General features: G+C 39.3%; 1 protein-coding gene across 1 annotated transcript in view; it reads left to right on the forward strand.

The window, feature by feature from the left end:
- LOC124151361 (enterin neuropeptides-like) overlaps positions 1 to 27,477 on the forward strand; it is a 41,288-nt gene extending 13,811 nt beyond the window's left edge. Inside the window, exons 2-3 of the mRNA XM_046523769.1 lie at positions 14,523 to 14,627; positions 26,495 to 27,477. Of these exons, the coding sequence (XP_046379725.1) occupies positions 14,555 to 14,627; positions 26,495 to 26,901 (480 nt within the window). The 5' untranslated portion in view covers positions 14,523 to 14,554 and the 3' untranslated portion in view covers positions 26,902 to 27,477. The remainder of the gene's footprint in view (positions 1 to 14,522; positions 14,628 to 26,494) is intronic.
- The last annotated feature ends 254 nt before the right edge of the window (positions 27,478 to 27,731 follow it).

A 27,731-nucleotide genomic window follows, 5' to 3' on the forward strand; every position in this document is an offset into this window, starting at 1 on the left:
AAATAAAATGCTATCGAACAAATGTAACAAGAAAGAAACTACCTGCTATTACAACAATCAACAAAGCATCATAAAAGCAGATGTTTTTTAAAAGCAGATATGCGTCTTTGAACCTCCTAGCCGTCTGTCTGTAGGCACAGCACGTGCAAAAAGTGCACGGTTGAGTTGGCGTGAACTGTTCAGGAAATGTTCGTGGACGTGGAACTTCCTGTCCCGCTGAAACACGCCTTGTGGTATAATGAGGCACGCGGGCCTTAGCAGGAAGCAATTATCAGCACATGGTGTTAATCATGCAATTCCTCCCCGTAGTCGTGCGTTACCCTCCACTCACAGGCTGTTGTTTTCTCATTACCTCAGTCTGGGTACTTATTCGCGTACCATTTATCATGTTCTTTTTCTCAATTTGTTTCTGTCCGGATTTTTTCGCTAACGACACTAATTACAGGCAGATGTATTTGATGTAGGACAACTCCTTGAGCAATGTAGGCAATCTAATTTGTGATTAAGGTTTGAGAAATAGCCTTATTCTCTGAAACCAAAACTATACTAGGTCTAGATTGACGGAGGCGGTAAATAAAACGTGGCCATGTACGTCGTCAATCTTAGAGATAAAATATATCGCCTGTAGTTATAACGCTCCCTCCATGCAAGCTGCACTGAAAGTTGGTGTCATTGTGAAACCATTTCGAACAAATGATACTCTTCATTGACTATGACTGTCTGATAAATACAAAATAAATACAGTATAAAACTGCGCGATCTGTAATATTGCAGAGTTGAAGATGAATAGGAACGTCAGATGAGGTGAGGTGAAATGGGGTTTAACGTCGCGTCCAAGATTTTTGCACTTGTATAGCGACGTGCATGTACATGTTTGTGTGGCTGCTTGTACTAGTCCGGATAAATGCCGATTTATAGTGCTAGCTCACTGAGATACCATGCTGCAGTTTAACATGAATATCCCACTCAGACACAGTATACTCCGAGCCGACCAGTCCTTGTTTAAGCCGCATAATGCCGAGCGCCAGACAGGATAACAACAAGTACCATCTTTTAACGTCTTTTGATATGACGCGGCCAGGGATCGAACCCCGGACCTTCCGCTCTCCGGGCGGACGCTCTACCATTAGACCACGGAGGCGGTCTAGGGAACGTCAGTAATAAGGTGAATTACCTGGATACAAATGGCAGATTTATAATATCATTGTCGTTGTAGTTTAGTCAGAATTTGTAACGTGAAACGTCATCATTTGCAAAGTTTTGCTTGAGGGTCACGTGACATGAGCTTGGTACAGATCAATGTAGCATCTGCTGAAGCAGCACATCACAGACGTCACATCTATGTACAAAGAGGTATACACGCAAAAACATAGAGACCGCTTCTTTGTAAATTGCAAATTACATTCCATACATGTTCATTTCGGATTGGATCTAGTTGAAACGTTTACTGTATTGCAGATTCTATTAACGCGTACATTCAAATCTTAAAGTGGATTATGTTACGTATCTAATCCACTACAGAATGAGATCCTGCGGTTTAAGACTTTAAGGACATATGGCAGCGTGTCATCATCATCTCCCAGGCCCATCCACACATAATGACTTCTCATGCTACATATGTATCATTACGAAAATCTCGTAAATGTACTATATGGGAAAAACTATCACCCTCCGTAATCACTCCTCGCCTTTAACAACGATATCTTTGAAGCTCATAGTTAAACTTTGCCTGGGCGCAGAGGAAAATGCCATTTGGCTGCCCCCAACTGATGCTGGTTGGTATGGCTTCATTAGACAGGGAACCACTGTTGTCAATTTCCGATAAAACCAGGAAGCGAGTCCAAGAAAACTATTGACTGGTGTGTTGAAATAGTTGCCAGTCGTTGTAATTATCACTGTGTGGATTGCATACTGAGTTCGACAGGACAATGACAAGGCTGATGCAAATCTCAAGGAGGATGCGTAATGGTAATTCCAACATCTCCCGAGACAGTGGTATTACCACAGTCATAGATTACGTTTAATCCAGTTGAAAAATATTGTTAACGTGATCAGGTGAAACTGTAATGTCACATCGACAGTATTTCAGATAGTAAAACTAATTTGTAATATACGTAGAAATTGTTTTAAGATTAGATATAATTCCAAAATGACACAACATTGACGGTTATTTGACGCGAGTTTGTTGTCGGTGTAAAGAATCAAACAGTGGCAAAGACGAATTCTAGGATCGCCATCTGCATACAGCAAAACTGACTGACGAAAACATTTTTTTTTTTGTAATTATTTTTTTATTCAGGGTTCAGAATACATTGTACACGATATAATGCATATTAATACATTAACTGTTTGCACATCATTTGTAATGTGATGATTGATATTACAAGTGATAATAAATGATTTAATACATAATATATATGTATCACATGATGGAATCCCCTTTTTTTATCATAAAAACAACAGCCATTCACACTTCTCATGCAAACACCATTTACACGCTTTCACACAGGGACGCCAAAAGCACTCTCATACACACACACACACACACACACATTATATTCTCAAAGAGAGATCTCAAATCTCGACGAAAACAAATTTGTGAACATGTCATAATCAGGGCATACCTAACCAGACCGTCGTCGTATTTGGTCTAATTCAGTTGTTTGAGTATAGTATGAAGTTTATACAATAGTGGAACGCAGCTCGCCTTATGCCAAATATTGCCGAGATTACAGAACGTACACATTAGCTATTTAGGGTTTTGGCTAAAAAATTCGCTAATCAGAGTTGCGTCACTCAGTTGTGCCTGGAACCGATGATCGTGGTTTCAAATCCCAAATGTCTGCAGATCCTGATCACTCGTTTGTCCACACCATGTGCCAATTCCTCCCATATTGTGCGGGGTTGCTGCGATAATAAAAACTACTGATCAAAGTGGCGCTACTCAGTCAGAACATCTCAAGCTTGTTGCCTGGACAGCAACATCTGTGTGATAAATTCTTGGAACAGGAAACAAAAGATAACGAGCGAGAGAAAAAAACAACAGGCGACAATTGGAAACATTTAATTCTCTTGATATTCTGGTGTGTGTGTGTGTGTGTGTGTGTGTGTGTGTGTGTGTGTGTGTGTGTGTGTGTGGTGTGTGTGTGTGTGTGTGTGTGTGTGTGTGTGTGTGTGTGTGTGTGAGAGAGAGAGAGGGAGGAAGAAATGACAGCATACACTTCACATTATGGTCTATAGATGTGTTTGCGAAGTTGGCATGCGTATTTTGATAACATAATTGTTTAAAGTAATAGATGCCTTCCCTAAGACCCTCCATCCAATTGTGAGGTAAAGAGAACACGCTTTTATACATACTTCCAGAGTGCATCACCATCTGGACAGTTGCTAAACCAGCCCAGCTTGTCGTCTCTAGTACTAAAAGCACAAAATCCCCAGTGCGTGATTATGATAATGATACAGACTTAACAACGATCAGATATTCACATTGGGCTATCCTTTTCCATAATCCCCAACAAGACATGTTCCTCTTGTGGTCTTTGTTTGGCCTCATTTTGCTATTTTGATTTCATTACGGCTTTATTACTGTCATTGAATCCAATCATGACCAACGAGTGACCATTCTGTCGCGGTAATTTCTACCAGACGGCATATCACGTTATTGGCTGCATCAGCTTCACTGACCAGGGGACATATATCTGTGTATGACACATATTGATGACAAGGCAAAGGTTCTGTCAAGCACCGTGGCAGATGTGACATCGCCAGCAATGGTCGTTTAGTATGTCAGGTGGTTTGCTGACCTGGGCTCAGATTGGATTGACAAGGGTCACTGTACACATTCCGGTCAATATTCTAAGTGGCCAAACACCAATCTGACCTTAAAAGCAATAAACGACAGAAATGGAAGGAATTGGATAAAAGTGTTCCCGATGTCAGTCTTGCACTCAGTTATGTATTAAATCATCTCCATAAACTCACACTCACCAGATTGTATTGAAGACTATAGGTGGTAGTTCCGCCACAAAACATGTTAATAATTAGAGAACATATGTCAGTTTTACTGTGTACATTAAGTGTTTCGTGTTTTACACACTCTATTCATTGTTTGACGACCAAAGTTATTTTCCTTTTACGAAAATACCAACTTTTTAAACTAGAGTTAATTATCAATTTAAATACGTCCACGCGCTCCAGCACTGTCAATGATATCTACGTGTGTGACAAAAGTGGGGGAATCCAAATGGCCGATGAATGTTTCACCGTCAACTGGATTTAGAACCGTGTTTACTGGACCATCTGTGGCTGAAATATGTGTTCATACTTGGGGTCAATGTTTCTGTAAACAACAACAGTTGTCGTCATCAACAATGTGTTGTTTCAGACACATGCATACCAATCAGAATCAACCACCATTGCACTTCATCATTTGATGCAGAACTTTTCCACAGTTGAAGACTACTCTCTACACAATATCGTCACGATATGGCTGAAATATTGCCGATGTGACGTAAAGCATTAACTCACTCACTCACTCTACACAATATCTTGCGGGTGGTCCAGTTGTCTAAGGCAATGCGAATTGCTGTGTAGACTTGCGTCCTTTAAGCGTCCCAGAATCCTATTTTCGTTTTTAATATTCGGATCCCAGTTATTCTTATTTGATTGTCATCACCGCACCCGTACATGTGGTAAACATCTTAGACCTACGTCACTTCCGGAGTTTATCTGTCAGTTCAGATACGCCGTTAACTGAGATACCTAGCGGGGTTTGAACCTATTTACGCACTCATTTTCAATATCTGACCAATAACCGCTAATATATGAGATCATCATGATCCACAACGACTTTGTTCCAACATTCTCACATCCCATGGCGTGATGATGATGGCTGTATACGCCTCTACTATTTAGGTGTCCTTTCACAAAGTTGGTCAACGAGCAAGTTTTTCCAAGGGCCAAGAAGCTGCGCTTTTAATTTTCTAATGTGTCAATATATATTGTAGAATATCAATACGTCAGCCCGTCAAAGACAATCTTGTATTTTATATGTTCTTTATTACACAAACGATGGCACGAGATTGCCTACTTTCCCAACGCATCCGAGATACCAGGAAGCTTTGTTGATAAACCACGACTTTACACTATTGATATCAGGTAACGCGACGTGATCTAAAGATATTTTTTCCCTTCCTTTTGATGAAACGTGGTGTATAAAATTGACTTTGTGTGTCAAAGTAGGGAAATTTAGCCTAAAGTACTGAAATCTTTCCAGCGCTAAAGATCAGTTAACAGAATCAAACTGAAATCTTTGTTTGACCTTTCTGTATTCTGTGATCGTAATCGCCTCCTGCGCAATGACTAAACGCACAACGAATCTCATTACACCAGACTCTTGGTATTCCGACGTTGTGTGGAAAATGGCACAACAATTATATCCCCCAGATGACACTATATTATCCTTTACAAGTTTAACTCTGATTAAACCGAACTTTGTCTAATCCAACATGAATGATTCTATTGAATGTTAGTCTAGCCGATGTTCATTGTATTTGGACTTATGATTTTCGGTCTTTTAAAAACTGTTTTACTGTACATTGAAATAACACAACATCAGAAACTTGTTATTGATGATCTCCACAATACAACAGATTATCTAAATGAGTCATTTGTGTTGGTGATTGCGATTGTTACACCTGTTTAACCATCTTCCCGAGGCTAGGGAATTACCTGACTGTAAACGTCCACTGAACTTATATAGTCAGTTAACTCCCTTGCCTCGGGAAGATGCTGTATAACTAGCTATAGCTGCCAACATTCATATGTCAACCTCTTTCGAGACTTTTTGATGATATAGAAACTACAAAATGATTTTTGAATATGATATTAATTACACGTTATATTGAACTACCCGCTAGCGTATCCAATTCAACAGTTTTAATATTATTTGCGCTGTGAAGGTGACGGCTGTTACACCGAAACATTCTTGATTTACGCTGATCAGTCACATATAGTTACGGGCGTATTTCTAAAACTCTTTTAATGAGTAAAGTGGCCCTGTTGCTGCAGTCGACGTTCCAAGCCCCAGGTGCACTGGGAGACATATTAACGATATAGTATTAGACCTTGTACCGACACCTGACCTCACGTCGTTCGTTGGGCTGAAATTGAAACATGGCTATCAGTAGCGTACGGTATAAAATGTCTCGTACAGACCTGTCATCTCCCATTGCTACTGCTTGTGCATGTTAGGGTATTAAACACGGCGTGATATAACACCGTCAGTTTGCAATGAAAACGTTGAAACAGTATCTGTTTACGGCAACGTAGCAGGCAACATGCTCCACGTTGCAATGTACACGCTGTGTATCGTGTTAATGACAGTGGGGACAGACATTGAAGTATTGGGGGGGTCCGTTACCGCCGGGTAAAGGACCTAACAGCTATAAAGGTTTATGATGAATGCAATGAACACTACTAATCGCACGTTTTATTGAACTCACCGAAATATCACACTACCGCCATTAAATCAGAAGACTCACATGTTGTATGAGAAAATTGCTCTATTTCTTAAGGGAACGGTAAAGTTTTATTTTTTTCGTTAGGGATCAAATTGCATTTTATCGGAATCTGTTTGGCTTCGATCTAAAAGAACACCATTAGAGCTGTCGACAGGCAGAGCAGTGATGGCCTACAAGCACTCGGTACGGCTGGCACGTCTCGCTTACGTATTGGTCTCCGATTCCCCTTACTGAAGTGCTGACTGGCGTCACACTACGTTCACTCACACTCTCTGTGTGAAACAGTTATGTTATAGAACTCTCCATCTCTAAGAATTACCCAAAGGCTATTGTATATTGGTACATTTTTTTTCTGTGAGGTGAGGTGAAATGGGGTTAATTTCGCGTCCACGATTATTGCACTTAAAAAGCGACGTGCATGCGCGCGTGCGTGCGTGCGTGCGTGTGTGTGTGTGTGTGTGTGTCTGATTGTACTAGTCCGGACTGATGCCGATTTATAGTGCTAGCCCACTGAAATAGTGCCGCAGTTTAACATGAATACCCCACTTAGACACAGTATACTGACTCCGAGCCGACCAGTCCTTGTTTTTATCCCCTTAATGCTGAGGGCCAGACAGGGTAACAACAATACCACCTTTTAACGTCTTTTGGTATGACGCGGCCGGGGATCGAACCCCGGACCTTCCGCTCCCCGGGCGGACGCTCAACCACGGAGTAGGTCGTTTTCTGTAGGTAAGGTACAGTGGACTGTGAAGTAATGGATAGTGGATTGTAGCAGTAACAAATATTGGATTGTGCAGTAACAGATGGTGGATTGTGTAGTGACCGATAGTGGATTGTGCAGTGACAGATAGTGGATTGTGTAGTAACAGATAGTGGACTGTGCGGTAACAGATAGTGGATTGTGCCGTAACAGAAAGTGAATTGTGCAGTAACAGATAGTGTTTAAACGGAGACATATCCTTGTAATTAATGTAAATAATTATAATAATAAAGAACCTAGTATAAAATAGAAATAGTGTTTTGTGTATGTGTCGAATTTCTGAACATACATATATTTGATGAAAAACAGAGAAGTGTAAATTTCATTTATCAGGACGAAAACAACGTTCTGATGTTAGACAGACAGTATAAGATGTTAACACTATACTGGGATAAGTGACAGTGAGTCACTGCGTTACAATATATAAGAAGACAAGCACACAGTACAAGGACAAGACATTTCAACACTTTAGCATAGAATAGCAAGATACATACATTGTGTTTCAGTGGAAATCATTCTTTGTGGTTCAAATTAACCACATTTATTTATCGTATCATTGAAATTTATTAATGAGAAAAATAGGCCTAAATGAAGATAATCCAATAACGTTCCCCCATTTTGAAAACCACTTTCAAAACGCCAACTCGAATTGTTCGTTAATTCTGCAAAAGATGGCAGACAGTTGTCATGGTGATAATAAACTCATGGAGTGAAGGACCTTTTCCCTGTCAAACTAAAGATTGATACAATAGCATGCCGTTTGTTGGTCTAACCTTTACACGGGTTTGTTCTTTATTGTCGATACTGTGTGTACGGTACATCATATCATTTAGTGAAGCCTGTCTTCGAGGGGGTATACATTCCATATGCACGATATGCACTTTGGTTGCCATGGCCGATATTTCCAGATAGGTTACCAATTAATTAAGTACAAAGACCGATTCTTGAAACTACATGTTTGGTTATATCTACTACTGCATGTTTGGTTATATCTATCTACTACTCAATGGTTGGTTATATCTATCTACTACTCCATGTTTGGTTATATCTATCTACTACTCCATGTTTGGTTATATCTATCTACTACTGCATGTCTGGTTATATCTATCTACTACTTCATGTTTGGTTATATCTATCTACTACTGCATGTCTGGTTATATCTATCTACTACTTCATGTTTGGTTATATCTATCTACTACTGCATGTCTGGTTATATCTATCTACTGCTCCATGTTTGGTTATCTCTATCTACTACTCCATGTTTGGTTATATCTTTCTACTACTCCATGTTTGGTTATATCTATCTACTACTGCATGTTTGGTTATATCTTTCTACTACTCCATGTTTGGTTATATCTATCTACTACTCCATGTTTGGTTATATCTATCTACTACTCCATGTTTGGTTATATCTATCTACTACTACATGTTTGGTTACATCTATCTACTACTCCATGTTTGGTTATATCTATCTACTACTGCATGTTTGGTTATATCTATCTACTACTGCATGTTTGGTTATATCTATCTACTACTCCATGTTTATTTATATCTATCTACTACTGCATGTTTGGTTATATCTATCTACTACTACATGTTTGGTTATATCTATTTACTACTGCATGTTTGGTTATATCGGACCGACCTTATGCTTTTTCACACGTATAAATTCTGACAACGGCTTCAATATATTGCATGTACATGATCTGACCCTGACCATATTCTATATATACACCGTCGTCATTATATCGCAAGTCCATTGCAAACGCTGCTTACAAGGGACACAAGTCGTGGACTTCCAAGCTTGTGGTTAATTAGTGGCGATATCATATTGCGAACGGACGTATACGCTGTATAACGGGACAATAGGTGACACTGTATTTGATATCCCCGTCCATCTTCACTGTAAGGCTCCCAACACACCTCAGGGAATCACACGCATTGATAACCTAAGCATGAAAACTCAATTATCTCGTTTCATTAACAGAGGTCACATATATGTCAGATTTCGAACAAAGCCATCAGTTAACACATTTCCTAGGGGACGGCCATGATATACCAATTGTCACATACACATTCACGTTAAAGTGTTGATACCTCTGAATAAAGGCTGATTCGCTTTAACCCTTTATTCAGAGATCATGTAGCAATGAGAGGAAATCTAATCGAGTTGGCACCTGGACCTAACACCGCGCTCTTGCTACAGCAGTAGATCAAGTGTAAGTGTGGACGGTGATTGCAACCGGACGGAAGCTGGACAAAGTGTGTGATTAACGTGTATGCAATACGTTTCATTAGTGTGTCGCAAACATTGGTAATGGCTGCTGACGCAAATTGTCAGGCGATAACTGTTTATGCGCACTAAATTAGAAGATACATCCGTCGGTTACTAGGTTGAGATATACCAACTTGTTACTGTTTTTGAAGGTCCTTGATGCATAGTAAGGCAAGAGAAATATTCGCCTGTTATTCTGTCAGATGAAGATTTATGTATTAGACTGTTGTTATGTTGGATTCATTGGACTGTTGTTATGTTAGGACACGTTAGTCCGTTGTTATGTTAGGACACGTTAGCCCGTTGTTATCTTATGATACATAAGCCTACTGTTGCGTAAGAATACGTTCGTCCGTTTCTATCTTGGGATACATTAGCCTGTTGTTATGCTGGGATACATTAGCCTGTTGTTATGCTGGGATACATTAGCCTGTTGTTATGCTGGGATACATTAGCCTGTTGTTATGCTTGGATACATTAGCCTGTTGTTATGCTGGGATACATTAGCCTGTTGTTATGCCGGAATACATTAGCCTGTTGTTATGCTGGGATACATTAGCCTGTTGTTATGCTGGGATACATTAGCCTGTTGTTATGCTGCAATACATTAGCCTTTTGCTATGCTGGGATACATTAGCCTGTTGTTATGCTGGGATACATGAGCCTGTTATTGTGTTTTGTCACCCTGTCTGCGACTAGGCATTATGGGGCTAAAACAAGGACTGGTCGGCTCGGAATCAGTATACTGTGTTTGAGTGGTACATTCATGTTAAACTGCGGCATGGTATCTCAGTGAGCTAGCACTATAAATCGGCATCAGTCCGGACTAGTACCTGCAGCCACACACACACGAGCACACACGTCGCTATATAGGTATAACAATCTTGGACGCGACGTTAAACCCCATTTCACCTCACCTATTGTGTTTTGTGAAGACTGTTGATGCATACCAGATATAGATATGCTGGTTATTTTAAAGTATGTAGTTTCACATTTACCTTTTAATTACAGACAGGTTATCGGGTTCAGTGGCATTTAACCCACGATGTGAAAATAATTAATGACTTACTTAGTTTAAGCATAACTGTACGTTTTGTTTCCACACAATCTATTTCAACAATACCAAAGGTAAAATTCAATTTAAATTAGGATGGGTTAAAATAAGATGGCTGGTTTAATCCATAATGTAACGGTTTCGATTGTCAGCGATTGGCAGGTTGCCATGGAGAATTATTTATTGGTGGAGTTACACAATGAACATTTTTGAAGTCTTTGGAGTTTAATAGTGGCATTCAAAAACAGTATTGGAATAATGTGGTATGTTGTCCCTTGAGAAGAACGGACGTAGAATGTGTTTCGTGTTGAGAATCACTGCACAACAAATCACTGTTTGAATGCCCTTCGAATTATGTCAAACTTTTACAAAAAACAAGAGTGTTACTTTTTATATAGTCAGTTGAACTTAAAACAAAAAAGCCACTTTTATGATGGAGAACTCTGGGCGAAATATGTTCAATTAAGCACATTAGAGAAGAATGGATTTCAACAAGAAACACCCTCAGGAGGGTAATGATATCAGAATGGGAAATCACCGCATAACAAGGGATAGTGCAACCGCTGAGTGTTCTTATATGAAGGAGAACATAACCCTTACTCAGATTGTCAGTCAACACCGAATCCGATTTCGTGTTATTTATCCTTTGGGAGAAGTTGATTCAATTCAGACTGAATTGTTTTACTGCCAAATTAGTCGCCAGTTAACTCGCGAGAGTCTGTCGAGACCAGAACGAGAACGCGCTTGTGCCCAGCAAGGCTCTTTGTCGTCATAGGCACAGCACAGCTCCTTGTCCAAACGTATGTCGAATTTGCCGTTGACGACTTTGAATTTCCCTACTTGTTGGGGGAAATACCCCTGTGAAAACTCATCACACTATCACGCGAAGTAGCGTGCTTCGGTTAGAGCTGTCTTGATTTAGAGTGTGAACGGGATATGGGAATCTCAACGACTTCAGCGTTGATTTGTTGCTGAAAGAAGCACTGATTAATACCAAGTATAAATGTCTTCTTTTTCTGTTTCGAATTCATGTTCCGGTTAAAAAGGAAAAGAGCCTCGTTCAACAGAGCATTGAATAATTATGATTTGGGGTTAACGAGCGTGACGCCTTATTGAATAAATTCTTAAATAATGTCGATCTTTTCTCACACATAATGATTTTAGAATTTACATTATGAAATATTAACAGACAGCACGCCGACTGGTTCGATTTGCCAGCGTATTAAAATGACCCCTTGCACAAGACGATTCATAGTCGCATAGTTTATTGCAACGCCTATAACTTTAAGCAGTTTATTGCTGATCATTCGGATATCTCGGCACGTTAATATCTTTAAAGAGATTCATTGACACTTGAGTTCTATAACTGAGATCCTGTCTGTGACATTGATTTAATCCCAGACACAAGCTGAATATTATATCTTCATAAAGAAAATTTATTTTGTGCCCTTAAGTTTGTCTGGATGATTATGATAAAACCAAGGATATAGTATAAACCATTACATTAGAAAACAGGTTGAATAAACGTAGTATATCAAACAGTGTGTCTGTCCCGTGAATGCATAAAGGATTTCGTGAGTGAGTGAGTGTGGTTCTACGCCACTTTAAGCAATATTTCAGCAATATCACGTCTGGGGACATTGAACCTAAGTGAGGAATCGAACCAGGACATTCGGCGTGATGAGCGTACACGTTAACCACTCGGCTACCACACCACTCCATATGATTTAGAGACAACACACCCAGGCAAAACCATAGGTCGTGCAACCAGCTTAAACTGGTGTTGTAAAATGGCATCATACAGAAGGTTTATTAAATCAATCGACGTTATGTGGATCCCATATTATTGATGTAAAGTACTTCCCAATATAACACCTAATTTTAAGAAGAACGGACCAAAGTGGCACAACTGGACTGCAAATCCTGATTTTAAGGAACCATTATGTGTGAAATGTCAATTGCTACGGCATCATGATTTTGCATTACGGGACATTGGAAAGATTAAGCAGAACATCAGTTTACGGATAGAACATGTTTATTTCCATAACTCCTACATCGACATATTGTACTGTCAACACAACTTCATTTGTATTGACACGGCCGCTGCTGACGCACTCGGGCTGAAACAAGCTACACAAGTTGCTCTTTGGAGTCGATGTTTCTTGTTCGCGACAAACAGATCAGTAAATATCAACACAGGGAGTAAGTGATGTGTAAACGCATTAAGAAGATCTCAAGTAGACATCGCTGACCCATAAACGCCATTATAGTACACAAGTGCAGACAACTATTGATTGTTAAATCAGACAACGACACAATACTTCAGAGACAAATGTACGGACGCTTACGTATCACAGAGACATCACGTCCTGAAGAAAGCTTGGGTGATGTTAAGGAAATAGATTTTACCTTTCAAGTGCTAAAATGCTTTTCCTTGCGAAAAAAATACAGACTGTGTGTTGATATTTCAAGTGATGGGATAGTAGATTTTTCAACGTCACTATTGATTCTTACGTGTAAAATATATCTTATTGGACTTAAAAAACCCAAGTTTTTTAGCCCTCTGTTCGCTTCTGGCTATTTATTACAATCCTACTTCACACAGATTGTGTTCTGCAATCTTTTGTTTACGCCGTATAACCCAGGGACATGTAACGTCAAGTACACTGCAAACACGTTTAAATTTGTTTTTCATTAATATGACTAGTTGTTAAACAGCATGCCGATCAATTATTGACACTACATATCATGTGCATACAGAGTAGCATTACATTAGAAGAAAAAATATTATTCTTCTGACTGCTTTGCTGGAAATGCAAGTGTATTTGTAATAGAAACAATGGACACGCTCCTGAAACGCCGAGAACGGGACATTAAGCAAACACAACTGAGCAATGGGACAAATCACATGAAGTAAGAAATCACATGCTGAATAGAAAAAAGTATGAAATGTTTTAACGATTTGACGAAAACGTTCAAAAAATAATAAAATGCCTTTATAAATTCAGAATGCGATTCATATCTAATGTTTGTCTTCACACACATAGTACAACGTTTGACTTTAAAACCTTAAGACATGTCCATTCCACGTTTGTACTGGATTACAAAGATCCATAAAAATCCATACAAAGAGATGTACTGGTGGTCCAGCAAATGTATCACGGAATCCCTGTCTCAAAGATTAAACCTAATCATTAATACAACAAAGAAATGACCTTCTTTATATTATATGAAACAAGTGGAATTAATGTATGTGAATTATCAAAAACTCAAACGATTTATTTGTATCTTTGCAATCTTAGACAAGAACAAAGTTCAGTTATGTCAAACCATTTCTTTTAAACTTGGAACGTGACTATCCCACATGAAAAACTATAGGAACTATTTTAATTCCTTCAACCATGGGGCATTTGACACTAAACCACAAGTGTAGTTACATTTGTATCTTCAAAGGTTCAGGACAATTTGTTAAAAATGAAAGAAAGTAAATGTTATCTGAAGTTTACTGAGAAAACAATATGTGTAATGCTGGATTATGGATTTGGGGATAGTCCATTCAGAGAAAAAGTAGGCATCCTCATGGGCACCAATTGTGCTCTCCTTTCTTTTCATCTGTTTCTTTACGCAGAATTTATGCTCGAATTGGCAAAATTAAAACAAGGGAATTTATGCAAGAAATTTAACTTAAACTTTGAGTATTTGATGATCTCATATCGTTCAATAATGGTCAAATAGCTAATTCCTTTTTCTTGATTCAGACTGACAAATATTTCCCACAGGACCGTACGAAAGTGATGACTTAAGCTTTCCATAAGTCAGCGTTTCGTTCATGTCGAACAATAGTCCAGTAGTTTAGACTGAAGTAGGTTTCGTCGCTGTTATTTTGGAATGTCAACTCTCTGTTTTCAGACCACCGATTGACAGAGCCGAATCACCACACTATGTCGCCCATCGTGGAGTATCTATGGAAAGTCAGCCTCGCCATATTATTTATACACACTGTTTTCGTCACAGGTAAGCTTGGATCTCTTTGATAATTAAGCGAGTTAGTTAGTTGTATGTCTTTCTTTTTCTACCTTATCTAAGACGTAGAACATGTCTGTTTTGTTTTAAATCCATGTTGACAGATGAAAATTGAATCAAAAATAAAACCTAGGCCTCTCCAAGAGCAATTTTCGTACACCTGTGTTCGTTTTCACATGAATTACTTAACATGACAAATGGAACCGAGGTGGGTGTCTCTATGTCTAGTGTTGTTTGCACTTTTAGATTCAGGTTTAGAAATACAAGAATTATAACCATTCAGAGATCTTCATTTTCACCTTTCAATTACTTCATTTTCAAAAAGGTCCGCATGGTCCCGAATACGATGGGCAATTCCAGATCCACATTTGGTAGATGGGAATCATAGGGGGAAATAAAAGTAAATACTTTTCGGCCGCTTCCTACATTCCAGCTCATATTGTATCGATACTCTGGGTCGAACTGAAGTCATCGGCAAAACGATTGAACACTCTATCCACTGGGCTAGAACTGGAACTGAAACGTTCGTGAGCACCCCTTTACACAACAGGTGCACCTCCACAGCAGGAAAGGTCCACAGAGCCTCCTGTTTAGCGTGCCTTTGTGATTGTGTCTCAGGTCGCTGCTCATGCTGTGGTCTAAACTAACATTCATTTACTCACTTGACGTTGGAAAGACAGTGATAATGAAGAGATTCGATTAAAAAATGGTGTAGTCAACAAAAGACCCGTGAAGATCCGGGGTAGAATAGGTCTTCAGCAACCCATGTTTGCTGTAAAAGGCGACTCTACTCGTCGTAAGAGGCAACAAACTGGATCGGGTGGTCAGGCTCGCTGACTTGGTTGATGCATGTCATCGATCCCAATTGCGAGGATCGATACGCATGAGGTAAATCAATGGATTGTCTGGTCCAGACTCGAATATTTACAGACCTCCGTCATATAGCTGGAATATTCCTGAGTGCGGCGTTAAACAACAAACAAAACTAATCAATAAAATATGTAGACAAACAAAACCAGGATAAAGAAGGTAGACGATTTGAAACGTGAATGGTGCCAAGCTTGACAGCAATATTGAGACACGTCTCTTGTCGACACGTCTGACCATGCAATCTCCTACTATGACCTTTACATGAATTGTTAAGTCCTCCATGCTCGCTGACACCTCCTTTCTGTCATGACAAACGTGTGAGTGGCGGACGCTACTGGCACAGCACGAAATGCTAACCATTTTCGCGAACATTTGGTGTGATCACTGATTTCAGTGTTCCATTCATATAATTTTCATCGCTGTTTTGCCTTCACGCCCCGTGGGATCTGTTTCGGGAGGTATTCGAGTCTGTTTATTCTCTGATCCTTTTCTACCGGGATGAAGACATTTATCACTGTTCTATATGACCCTGCATTAGAAACCATAGTCAAGACATATATAAATATAGCACCAGTAGGTAGCATCTCTAAAACCCGATTATCGATAAACCAGAAACACAGTTGCCAAGGTAATGAGAATGCATGTGCTAATGCGTCTTGGGGGATGTTATGTTATCAAGGGTAAATTAATGAAATCGGCCGCGATGACGTCACCACGACGTAACTAATAGCAGTGGGATCCGGATGAGCAGCTGTATTTAACCGAATTATGTCGCCTACATCTTCCGTAATAACGTTACCGGATTGCCTTCAATTTACGTGTCCAATAACCCGTAGACAGAGTCTATGACTGGGCCGTATACATGTCATTAAGGCTGCGTAAGTGGTGATCATGGTGTGTCTCGTTATTCCATGTCACAGAGCGTTCCCCAACACTTTCATCTCATCAAGTCTTGGCGAATATTCTATTTCTCTCAATTAATGTTAACGAAACATACAAAACATATACAGTAAAGTACGGTTATAACGAACTCAAGGGGACTACTAATTTTAGTTCGTTATAACAGTAGTTCGTTATATGCATATATACAGCATAACTACAGCTAATAGTCGGGATAAAAAAAGTAAGTTCGTTATATCCGCCAGTTCGTTATAAGCGTGTTCGTTATAACCGTAGTTGACTGTAGTTGAATCAAATCTAAGTTTTCACAGATATGTTTTCCATTTCGAATATATTTTTAAGCAGTAAACATTTTAGACAACAAAACGAAATAAAAACACCCAGTCGACTCTATGTATATTAAACGGAGATATGTTTCCAACTTGCTATGTTACAATTTGACAGCTATTCGCAAACAGATGCTTACAAAATAGTCGATATCAATGGATTTTTCTCTCAGTAAATATTTCCTATGATTATTGAAATTCTTTGTGTCGCTATCTATTTATTTGATGCGGATATATCACTGCTGTCGGAGGGTTTGTATTCTATTGAAACGGCTTGCGTTGTTTTTTTCTTAACCGAAATCACCACGACGATCCTCCGTGTCCATAGTGAACGTGGCCAGGACTATATCCTTACATTAAGACCATGCTCCTTGGGGCCTTGACCGCATCACGTTGTGGCCAAACTACCAGGAATCTTCCTGACATACTCGCCCTCTTCATGACCCGGGGAAGTGGATCTATGATGCGTAAATGGAGGACAATTTGGTATATTAGCGAACATAATTGCACTGATTTGTTTCCGACGTTGATCAGACAGTCTGTACGGACAATATTGAGCCGCTTCGCCCAAAGTGTTTGGTGATCATTACACAATCCAGACATACTACAAATCAATTTATTCATTTTACCCGCGAATTATCCATGATCACAAGATTTGTCACGATATTTGACTATTCGACTTGCCGTCCTTGCACGTGTTTCTTGCATCAACTGCAGAATTTCTGCTTAGCTTACGTCGGCGAAGTTACAATATCTGCCTCTCCAGCAACAGCGAACGTTGACACAGCTCCATCTCAACTCCTGGCAGATTGCCTCGTGAGTTTCTTTGAAATGGATGCAAGTGGTATGCTGGTTTCGTAGTTCATAATGGCGTAATTTGAGTGAAGTACGCAAGTGTTACATGGGGTCGTATCTGTTTTCGTGAAGTCAAGAGTTTTTTTAAAGAGTCGTGAAATCACGCCCGCTAATAGAACATACCACTACATCTCCATGTCGACATGAACACCATGCTCTGGAAAGTACATATCTAAAGGAATTATCTTGTGCATCCGGTTGATATGGGACATGACTCATCCAGCAACAATAACGCGGAAGCGGGGATACATATTGACCTATTCTGTCAGCATAAACTGTTGAGAATATTAATAAAGTAATCATGAAATGGACCGAATCATATCCTGAGGACATTGGTGGCAAAGTAATAAGAGGTACAAAAATAATTAGATCATGCTATTTTCTGTGTTGCTATTGTTCCCACGCACTACCCTAATTGAAGACTGATAATTCATCATGATGATTTAATTATTGATATTGTACGTTAGTAGGTACTCAAAGATAATACTAAATGTACATTGTGTATCTTAATGACTTTCTATTTGAACCTAAGAACATATTCGTCCCTTTGATAGAACGTCTATCTCAAATACATATTTAATAATCTGTTTTGGAGAAAATAGTTCTTTGATATGGTCATTAGGCGTGTTTCAACAGAACCAGACTGACAGATGCATTCGTGCCTTCAAGGCTAAACCGTGTTGGAGTCCTTGTGGATGAGTTTTTCGGTATCTCAAGAAAGTTTTGTGTTTTAAAACGTATAATACCAGATTGCATCTGAAGCCTTGGGGACTGGCGACAGTCACTTGTTCAATACAATCAGTCATGTTTTGCAGTTATTACCTGTCCAAGTCATTCAAATTCCCATTTTGGCATATTCTCTATCTAATATAATATTCTTTTTTTATTGACGTCACGTGGATATGATACAGGTTAACGAGTTTATCCTCCGACAGAAAAAAATGTGTAATTTTGCCCACAGACTTATGTGTTTTTTTCTGATTTTAATACCAAAGTTTAATATTGACCCAACCGGGAACGGGGAATAACAAGAGTTATATGAATAGATGTATGCCTTCAGGGACGTGTCAAAATATTGGAGTTTTTAGATTATACAATATCCCCTTTTCATCTCTGGCGTGAACGTTTCATTGACAGTGTTTTTGTTAGTGATAGGGAGGAAATTAACGTCAATAAAAACTGGGACAAATACAGTTGAAAACCAAACACTGTTTTTACTTCATCGCGGGGTTTTCGACAGCTTGTTAAAGCTGCACGTAGTGAAATGAGGGGAAAAAATGCATGATGTCTATTTGATGGAGAACGTGATTATTGCCAGCGTTTTTATGAAAACTGAATTGTATACACATGACAAGGGTCGCGGTGAAAATCCGTGACATGTTTGTTTTCAAATTAACGTTCTATCTGAAGTGTTGTTTATCGTTGACATTAAACGTCAACACCAGAGAATACCCAGTCTCGATTATCTGCCGAAATTGATTCCATTGAGCGAAAGAGGCAAAATAGTGGTGGTAATTATATGAATGGACCACTGAAAAATCAGTGATGACACAGTCGCCATGTGACCAACGTGAACGTGAATAACAATAATGTGAATGTCATGTGAATAGGGGCTTAGGGTGATGCCAGGAGACAAGGCAATGTCAATTCCCTTATGACCTCCGCCTCATCTCTTCTTCACAGTTTCTGTTGACTTTACAATAATTGGAACTGCGTCTCTACACCGCCATGTCTCAAACAGTCAATTGTACAGGCGTCTCAAGCCGAAGATGAACCGAATCCTTAGGACACATTTCTGAAGTATTTGCACATACTAATTTCTTGTAATGATTCAGATGCAAGTTTGCCATGGGTTAAAATAGTCCAACAAAAGAACTTAATCATTTCGACTGTGAAAATGCGGAGAAGCTATCCCTTCTGACACGTGTGTTATTGCGAATCCCCAAACATTGTCAGCTGGTTTGATTTGTCTAGTGATTGGAGAGAACTGGTAAGAGGGGCAAACAGCTACAGCTTTCCTTAAGTCTACTTTCGCCAGTCATCCCGAAAAATATTTACGTTAAATTTGCTCCGTTTGACAGAAATCATTCATGAAGATCCTTTTTGTTAGAGGTGCTGACCCAGTGGAGTCCGTCGGGATTTGAACCCAGACATTCAACCTCCGCCCAAGATTGTTATCCCGAGTATAGCATTGTGCGGAATCTGCATATTAACAAAACCCGCTCAAGGGCATACAAGACTATTTTTATCTCAAACAATAGCAAATGCAATGAATTATTCAAATCTATGATAGGCCAAGTTCTCGTGTTTCGCAGCGAACTAAACTGGACTCATTGTTTGAAACATTAAACACCATATGGTATTTTTAGAACTGTGTTCTGTATTTTATTAAACATTCCCATTTGAGTAACTTTGTATGGTATCAACTTTATGTTATTATTCCAATTTGGTCGGCAATAAGAATTTGAGATCGATTTCGACAAATGGACAATAGAGCTCTAATGCATATACTTACATAGCGTTACAACAACTGAAGACGAGTAGACGCAAAATGGATGGCCGCCAATCATGTACAGATATATGGTTTTATATTATCAGAGCACATAGAAATATTGACTCGCTTGTTATGTTGTGTGGTTACGTAAACAATGGTTCGAAGCAGCTACCTCTTATCATCAGTGGTTTGTTTTGTAAAAGTGTTCACTGGTGTGAGAAATAGACGAGAATCCGACTGCTGTTTTTCCACATGAAATATTCGTTTGTTAAATGTAGCTGGCAATTTCCCTGTCAACTATGCTGGGTACAAAACAGAACTTGTACTGCGAACGGAACTTGACAACAGTCGATGCTTGTGTTTTAAAGTTCAAGGTGTCTTCTACTTTAAAAAGATATGAAAGTGGTTAGTATACATCGATATGTTAAATATACTCATCACCAAAAGAAACGCGAACCATAGAAACATATAGAGAAGTATGTACGCTAAGAGGAGACGTTTCCAATGTGTACCAATTAATGACAAAACTAACAAACTGTCGAGTGTGACCACATAGTGTCTTTATTCTTATCACGATATGCTGCACGTGTTTTCCAAACTTTACACGCTAATCCTATACAAGCCAAATGGTGCATCTCGAGTGATGGATCTTTGACGTCACCTGTGATGGGTTCATGAGCGTCGGTTCACACCATTACAGAATGTTCGTTGAGTATTTCTATATAAAATATTCATCACTTTCCGACTATTTTCATATTATCCTACCTCGCCTAAACAAGTTTTCTCGGTGTCTCGTCCCTGGAGGTTTGGTCATTTTTGTCTCTGTAACACTGCTGATGTTAAACTCCTTTTAATGACGAATGCAGAGATCATAACAAGAGACGGCTAACAACATCAGCATGGAGCCGTAGGGACCTGTGTATAAGTCATTACTTCTTAATTAATGCCAATACCAAGATCTCCCTCGGAGCCATCAGTGTAATCACTTATGTTTGTAAGTACGTCACGCTGAGGAGTCTGTCTTTTATGCACACAATACTAAATACACGAATGTAAGGCAAGAGCCGTATATCCATCATTCATCCAAAGCCGCTTCGGAGCTACAAGACAATTGGAACCATCTTTGTATGAAACCAGATTATTCTTTGGTGGTTTTGGGACTACTCTGAGGCTGTAGATATTGATTTATCAAACATATCCAAGGAAAGCTATATTATTATTCAGCAAACAATCCGTATTAACTAAACAATTCCTGTTGCTGACGGTAGGTATATTCATATATTCACAAAGCACGAACCAAATATCAACCATTGCAGGACGAGCTCACAATAAGGTTAATATTTTAGTTCTGAGGAAAGATGTTCTTTTATATTGGAATAACACCCAAACATGTCTGAGTCAACAAATAACAAAAGGGTATATACGAGGTTTTATGGCGCTCTGGTTTTCAATATGAAAATAATAATAATAATAAAAATAATAATAATAATAATAATAATAATGCGACAAAAACCTTTCCTTATCCAATAGAAATATCAGCACGAGGGAGAGTCGACTGTACGATTCCGACTATATCATGAAAATGTGTTTATGAATCACTAACAAATAGTAATAATACCAGGTGTCCGCGAAAAGCCGAGCGTATCCTGCCCCACCCGTGGCACACGTCACAAATACATGCAAAGGCAAGTCAATTGTTAACCCGAAAACCCACGGGAACATATGGTACAAGTCAAAATAGGGAAATGTATCGGACATCATTTTTGTCACTGATGCGTCAAATTTGGAAATGTCCTCGACATGTCTATAAACGTTTCTTACGTGTATCCTAAATCGTGACAGAAGTGTCACATATGCCGATCTCCTTATCCGCTGAGAAATAATCTGGTTTCCTTCATTATTTTGCCATCGTTTTCTAATTAGTTTCAACGTTACTCCTTTGAAATAAAATGAAATCCCCTTAAGTGAAAGTCCAATGCACAGAACGTCCTTGTAAGGCCATTTGGTCTCGATAGATAATGCAAATGGCATGAATACAATCTCTTGGAATGACTTACTTGGATAGTGTAGCACTCAATCTTAACTATCTCCGCCGTGAACGCAAGACAAACGACAAACTGATTAGCTTCTCTGCCACAGACGCAGACCTTGATGGTAATTGTCTTAGTAAAAGCCATGAAAAGACATCACTATTTGATGTTTGTAATCAGGGGGAAAACGCGCAATTTGACATGTGTCATTTAGATGCCAATTTCCTGACTTAAGGGACTCCGAACAGCTCGAAAGATCATATAACTTGTCAAATACAACGGACTAGGGTGGTATAGGATGAAAGCGAGAAGTAACATACACCTTGCCTCGTTGCTCCAACGAGACATCGTTGACAGATCTCACAAAAAACACTGCCTCACTCGATCACGGAATAATTGTATTATTCTAAACATATTCGGCAGGATGATAGTAAACACTTGACACCTTGCTTATATGATGTGCTTAAAATGTGTACAGAGGAATGGTTTTTCTGGAAGCTAACATGAAGTCGAAACGTTTCATCTACATGGAGCCTACAACCAACGTAGGTTGTTAAATCAATGACGTTGTTACGAGGTTCCTCGTTTCAATGCTAATATCCTTTTGAGTTTTTTGGAATGAGCATGTTTTAGTTTAATACACCAGAGGCTGGCTCCATTTCAGTGACTGACGTTATTAATTGTTTGAAAATATGCTCACATATATCGGTCAAACTGACGTTTGCTATTGTGATGTGCATGTAGTTTAACAAGACGGTAAATGGCTCACAATGTTCATTGCACGCAAGGGAATAATATTGTGGGTGATATGCTCGCTACTGCCACTCACCCACGTGGACGGGTAACAGGGAAACACGATATTCACAGTGCAGAAACCCATTACGATGTCTGCTATCGTTACCTCTTGTCCATGTTTATTCAAGTGAGACAATGATTGCTGAGAGCTAAGAGGTTGAGAACCGTCAAAATGACGTTGATGTATGTGTCCAGTTGTCAACGTGGCGGCCAGCATGACATGTTCTGCTCTGTGTGTTTACATAATCAACTGTCATGGGAGACTGCCTTTGGCACCGACATGAGCTGTGCTCCAGTCACAGCATAGCGTGTTGGCCTCATGGGGGTGCACGGAAAGGTAATACCAGTGAACAGACACCGTGCTCATAAACGAAGGATAAAGGAGTCTAAGAGTTAAACCATGGTCCGCGGTTCTAAATGGTCGCAACTCTTGCGCATAAAATCTGGGTTAAGCATGTTGGTTCATCTAAAGGAGGCAAAATAATTCTTACACAACGTCAGGATTTTTGATTATTGTAATTATCCGAGAAAAGAGTATTCCAATTCCTAAACGTACCTATACGGGTTCACATTGGTAAATTTTAGTCAGGTATCTTGTTGACAAAGCCATCGAAATTGAAACCACTTTTGTTAATCTTAAGTCGTAGGATATAACTATTTCCGTTCTATTCCTGACCCACTGTCGGCACTCCTAGATTCCACACTCTCCTACCACTAGCTCATCTGCCACCCATGTCCATCAAATCAAGATTGGGTCTTAGATACAACCAGCTTGGTATTGAGTGAACTATTTCAATCACAAGTGTAATCAGTTCTAATCACCCCGACAGTTATCTAGTATCATGTCAGGGCCTTCGAAGTACATATCTACAGAGGTCAGACGTGGTCCGTCTCTTCAATTTGAAAGTAATTTGAAATAGAAAATGTATTTTTCAATCTTTATGTACGTGATGGACAGCAGGTATTGCATGTTCCCTTTTGAAAGAAACACCCATATAGAAATATACTCCGGAAACAAAGATTACGTCGTCCTCGTCGGTAACTACAATAGCCAGAGCTATAATGCAACATTGGAAATAATTTCATCAATCGGTTCTAAAGGATGTGACCTCTTTGAATGGGAATGAGTGAAGAGTTAGCAACACTCCAGCAATGTGAAAGTGGAAGAACCTAAGAATTGGTTCATACACTGAACATTGAATCAGACACGGATGTGATGTTCCTCTTTATGTTGCATAAGTCTTGAAACCGTCGACAGGAAAATACAAGAGAAGATGAAAAAATGGCCAGGCAACAAACTAACTTTTATTCTGCAAAGTATGGTGGGTTCTATGTAGACCATGCAAACCGTTTTCGCGAAAACCCGGTGTGATCATTAAAATTCAGTGATTTATTCATTGGAATCCGTTTCTGCAGATAATCGAGACTGATTATTCTCAGGCGTTGACATTTCATATTAATAAGTGTAATAATTATTCAGTATCGATGGCATATTGTTTTAAATAAATGACACGTCAATAAAACTTGAATTGATTTAAGAAACCAATACAAACTTACCTATTCAAATAGCGCTATGTTTTACCTCAGGATTAGCACGGTGTTTTTTGTCAGCAGTACAAAAACGGTCAGGCGATGACAAACATGAATATAAGGAACGCTGCAAATATGATCCTACATTGACGTTCACCTCCTTTAATAAAGAAGATTTAATCACTAAAATCCAAAATAATATAGCGTGTTGCGATTCGCTTGTCAACTTTAAGAATGGCATTGAAAGTTACTTTAAATATTCATGAACCTTTCGTGTAGACAGATTAATGCCACATTATCAAGTACCCACCCATCATGAAACATAAACATTAAACGCATGAGATGGTGCAAGACGGTAGACAGGTAGTTTCCAACATAAATCGAAACAAAGGCCAACCAGTTACCATAACATGCGCCAAGTCTCTTGATAGAAGGACTGTTATCCTACGGTAAAATGTCTGCACAACTCGTAAGACTGCAATTCATAGAAGAAATGTCACTACAATTAGAAAACCTCTGTTACTAGAGCCGCACGCAATTGGTGCTACAAGCATGACCAAACAATAGTCGTCTTATTTGAAGGAAAGGACGAATACTTAAATTGGTCTGAAAGCATTCCCGCCATAATGACAGGGCGGTTTCCACCACACAGCGGACGCTGACCACTCAAGCCTTCTCTGTGTTATATTTGCTCACCATTATCTGACCAAAAGAAGTCGACTTTGTGTAATTGCCGGTCTGACTTGATCACTGAAAGGAAGGATGAAGAGTCCATTCTAAATTGCAAGGCTAAAGGGTCTCCTAACTTCGTCAAGAATGCATTAAGGCGAACAGAAGTAGACGCTTCGGCATACCTAAAACGTCCCTTTTTGACACATTATGAGATATTAACCTAGTAACTCTGAAAAGACACAAAAGACTGTACTATTTTTGATACACGTTTTCCAATACATCCTCTGAACACATGGATTCAGCTTCGTCGGCATCATTCCTACGTCATCATATAATGAAAATACATCCAGACAGCTGATGTCGTTCATAAGGATCTATTAATGCAGTTCTAGTACTTCCGTTATCTGAAAATAGAAGCTTATGGGTAAAGCCCGTGGAAAATCCTTTACATATCCGATTCCCCATCGATTCGTGGTAAATTCAATATTAATTCTGAAACCAAAGATTTATAATATATGCCTTGTATGAAGGAAGAAGAATACCGGTGTATGGCCTTGTCATTTGCTGGCTCAGTTTAAACTTTATACTGTTTGCATGATTTGCCGAGGAAGACCCTGTCTGCTCTTCAATCACGCTACTCTCTGGTTGCGGGAAACCTGGTAACAGTCATTAGCCGTTCTGATTTTGGTCTGTTAATACCACAGTGGAGGCGAGATGTGCTGCTCTGCTTGGTCTACTGCAATCTCTGACATTTCCAAAAACTAACTCTTTTAGCTTCAGGGTAGCATGGTGCAACAAAGGCCTACAATGTCTACAATGTATGTCATGTATTGGCTTATGCCAATACGTTCACTTAATTAGGATTTGCAAGTCGTTATGCGATATTTTGAGTACACGTGGGAGGCAAAGAACATGACATTGGCATTTACGTTTTTGCGTTGACTTTGAATTTACCCTTTTCTTGTGTGGAATATTAGGGAGCTCATTATTACAGGACTGGTGTTAAAGGATACAATGACAGTGACTTTTTAGATACCATTCCTTGTCGTCACAATGACAGTGTTCAATTCTCTTTATGTTTTTACCCATAGTTATATAAGTAAGTGTCTTATTTTCTTAGTTACATATTTAATGTGATATATTTTCTTTTTTCATATTTTAGTGCTAATGAACTGTGCATCATGGATTTTCCTTGGGATAATAAAGTCTTATCTTATCTTATTTTAAAACATTTATAGTGATGTTTGTAATCAGCAGTGCTATCACCTCAAGAGTCTGGGGTCCCTCTGCTGGAATATTGCTAAAAACTGCGTAAAAACATACTCACTCACTCACTCGCTCACTTTCACCCCAAACAATATTTTTAAACGATCGTGTTTGTTTCAGGAAATGACCAAACAAGTGACGACACTGCCGCTGAGAAACGGAGAAGTCCAGGCTTCACCCACATGTTCGTTGGGAAGCGATTGCCGATCGAGCTTGAGTCCAGGAGTCCAAAGTACGGCTACTACTTCGTCGGCAAACGCATGCCTACGGCCTTTCAAACACGCCTCAGCCCCAAAGTCGGACGGTGGTTCGTTGGCAAGAGGCCCTACGCCCACCGAATGTTCGTCGGCAAACGTGACATGGAAATGAACGACGCCAACGCCCTGGACAACGGTGAAGACTGGGAAAACAACGTCCCCTACGGTGACTCTGATCTCGCGGATGGATACTATGAAAACAACAGGCTGGTTAACCCCTTTGTTTACTACGCCTTGGGAAAGAACAAGAACAGTGGAAGTGCTCCCTAAAACGGGTGCAGTTGACGCTGTGCATCGTTTCGGAAGTGACGTAATAGGCTCCTCTTCATATGTGAAGTGGACGTGGACAGGCTTAAGATTCGGCAAAACTAAAAAACACGTCCATCTCTTACTCTCTCATTGAAACTGAATGCGTGCTATTTTCTGACTATATTCATGCTATCTCTCATGTGCGAACAAACATTAAGAGAACTATTCACCGACAATTAAGACAGTAATGGATATTTTTCGAATAAAACATCATAAAAATGTCTGTGTTGAACCCTACTTTGTGAAATCCTAGAAGCGTTTGACTACAAAGAAACACCCTGTTTACTTGGACAAGATGTCTACTCTGAGAGCTCAACAGTAAAACATGAAATATATAAACACAAAGGAGTGTGAAGCATAAACGATAGTGTTTACCATGGCATCTGCGGTACAATACTTTTGTTTCTTGTCTCAAGTCCCATCGTTCGCTGACTGTATATGGTTCATCGCTGAATATTGTCATCATTCAAATCGCCATTAGCCAGGAGAGCATGTCACAAAAAGGTTTCGTGTGGACAATAAAATAGTTGAGTGTTACAACGTGACTACTTGTCGTCATATTTTCAATAGCTACCGATACAAACGCTTGCATTTGTAAACACAATTTGAAGTCCAGCATTGATTGTTATTGACCAATCAGCGGGAAACAACCTTAGATAATACTGCCATATTGGCACTTGAGATGGTGCCCCAGTATAAAATATAGGAAAATCCCGTATCTAAGTGATCAAACAAAGATCGCATTTCCAAAAATGGTTTGTTTTGGGGATAATGGACTACAAAAGTTAAAT

This window comes from Haliotis rufescens, unplaced genomic scaffold (genome assembly GCF_023055435.1).
Source record: "Haliotis rufescens isolate VD_foot unplaced genomic scaffold, xgHalRufe1.0.p SCAF_50, whole genome shotgun sequence".
NCBI classification, from domain to species: Eukaryota; Metazoa; Mollusca; class Gastropoda; order Lepetellida; family Haliotidae; genus Haliotis; species Haliotis rufescens.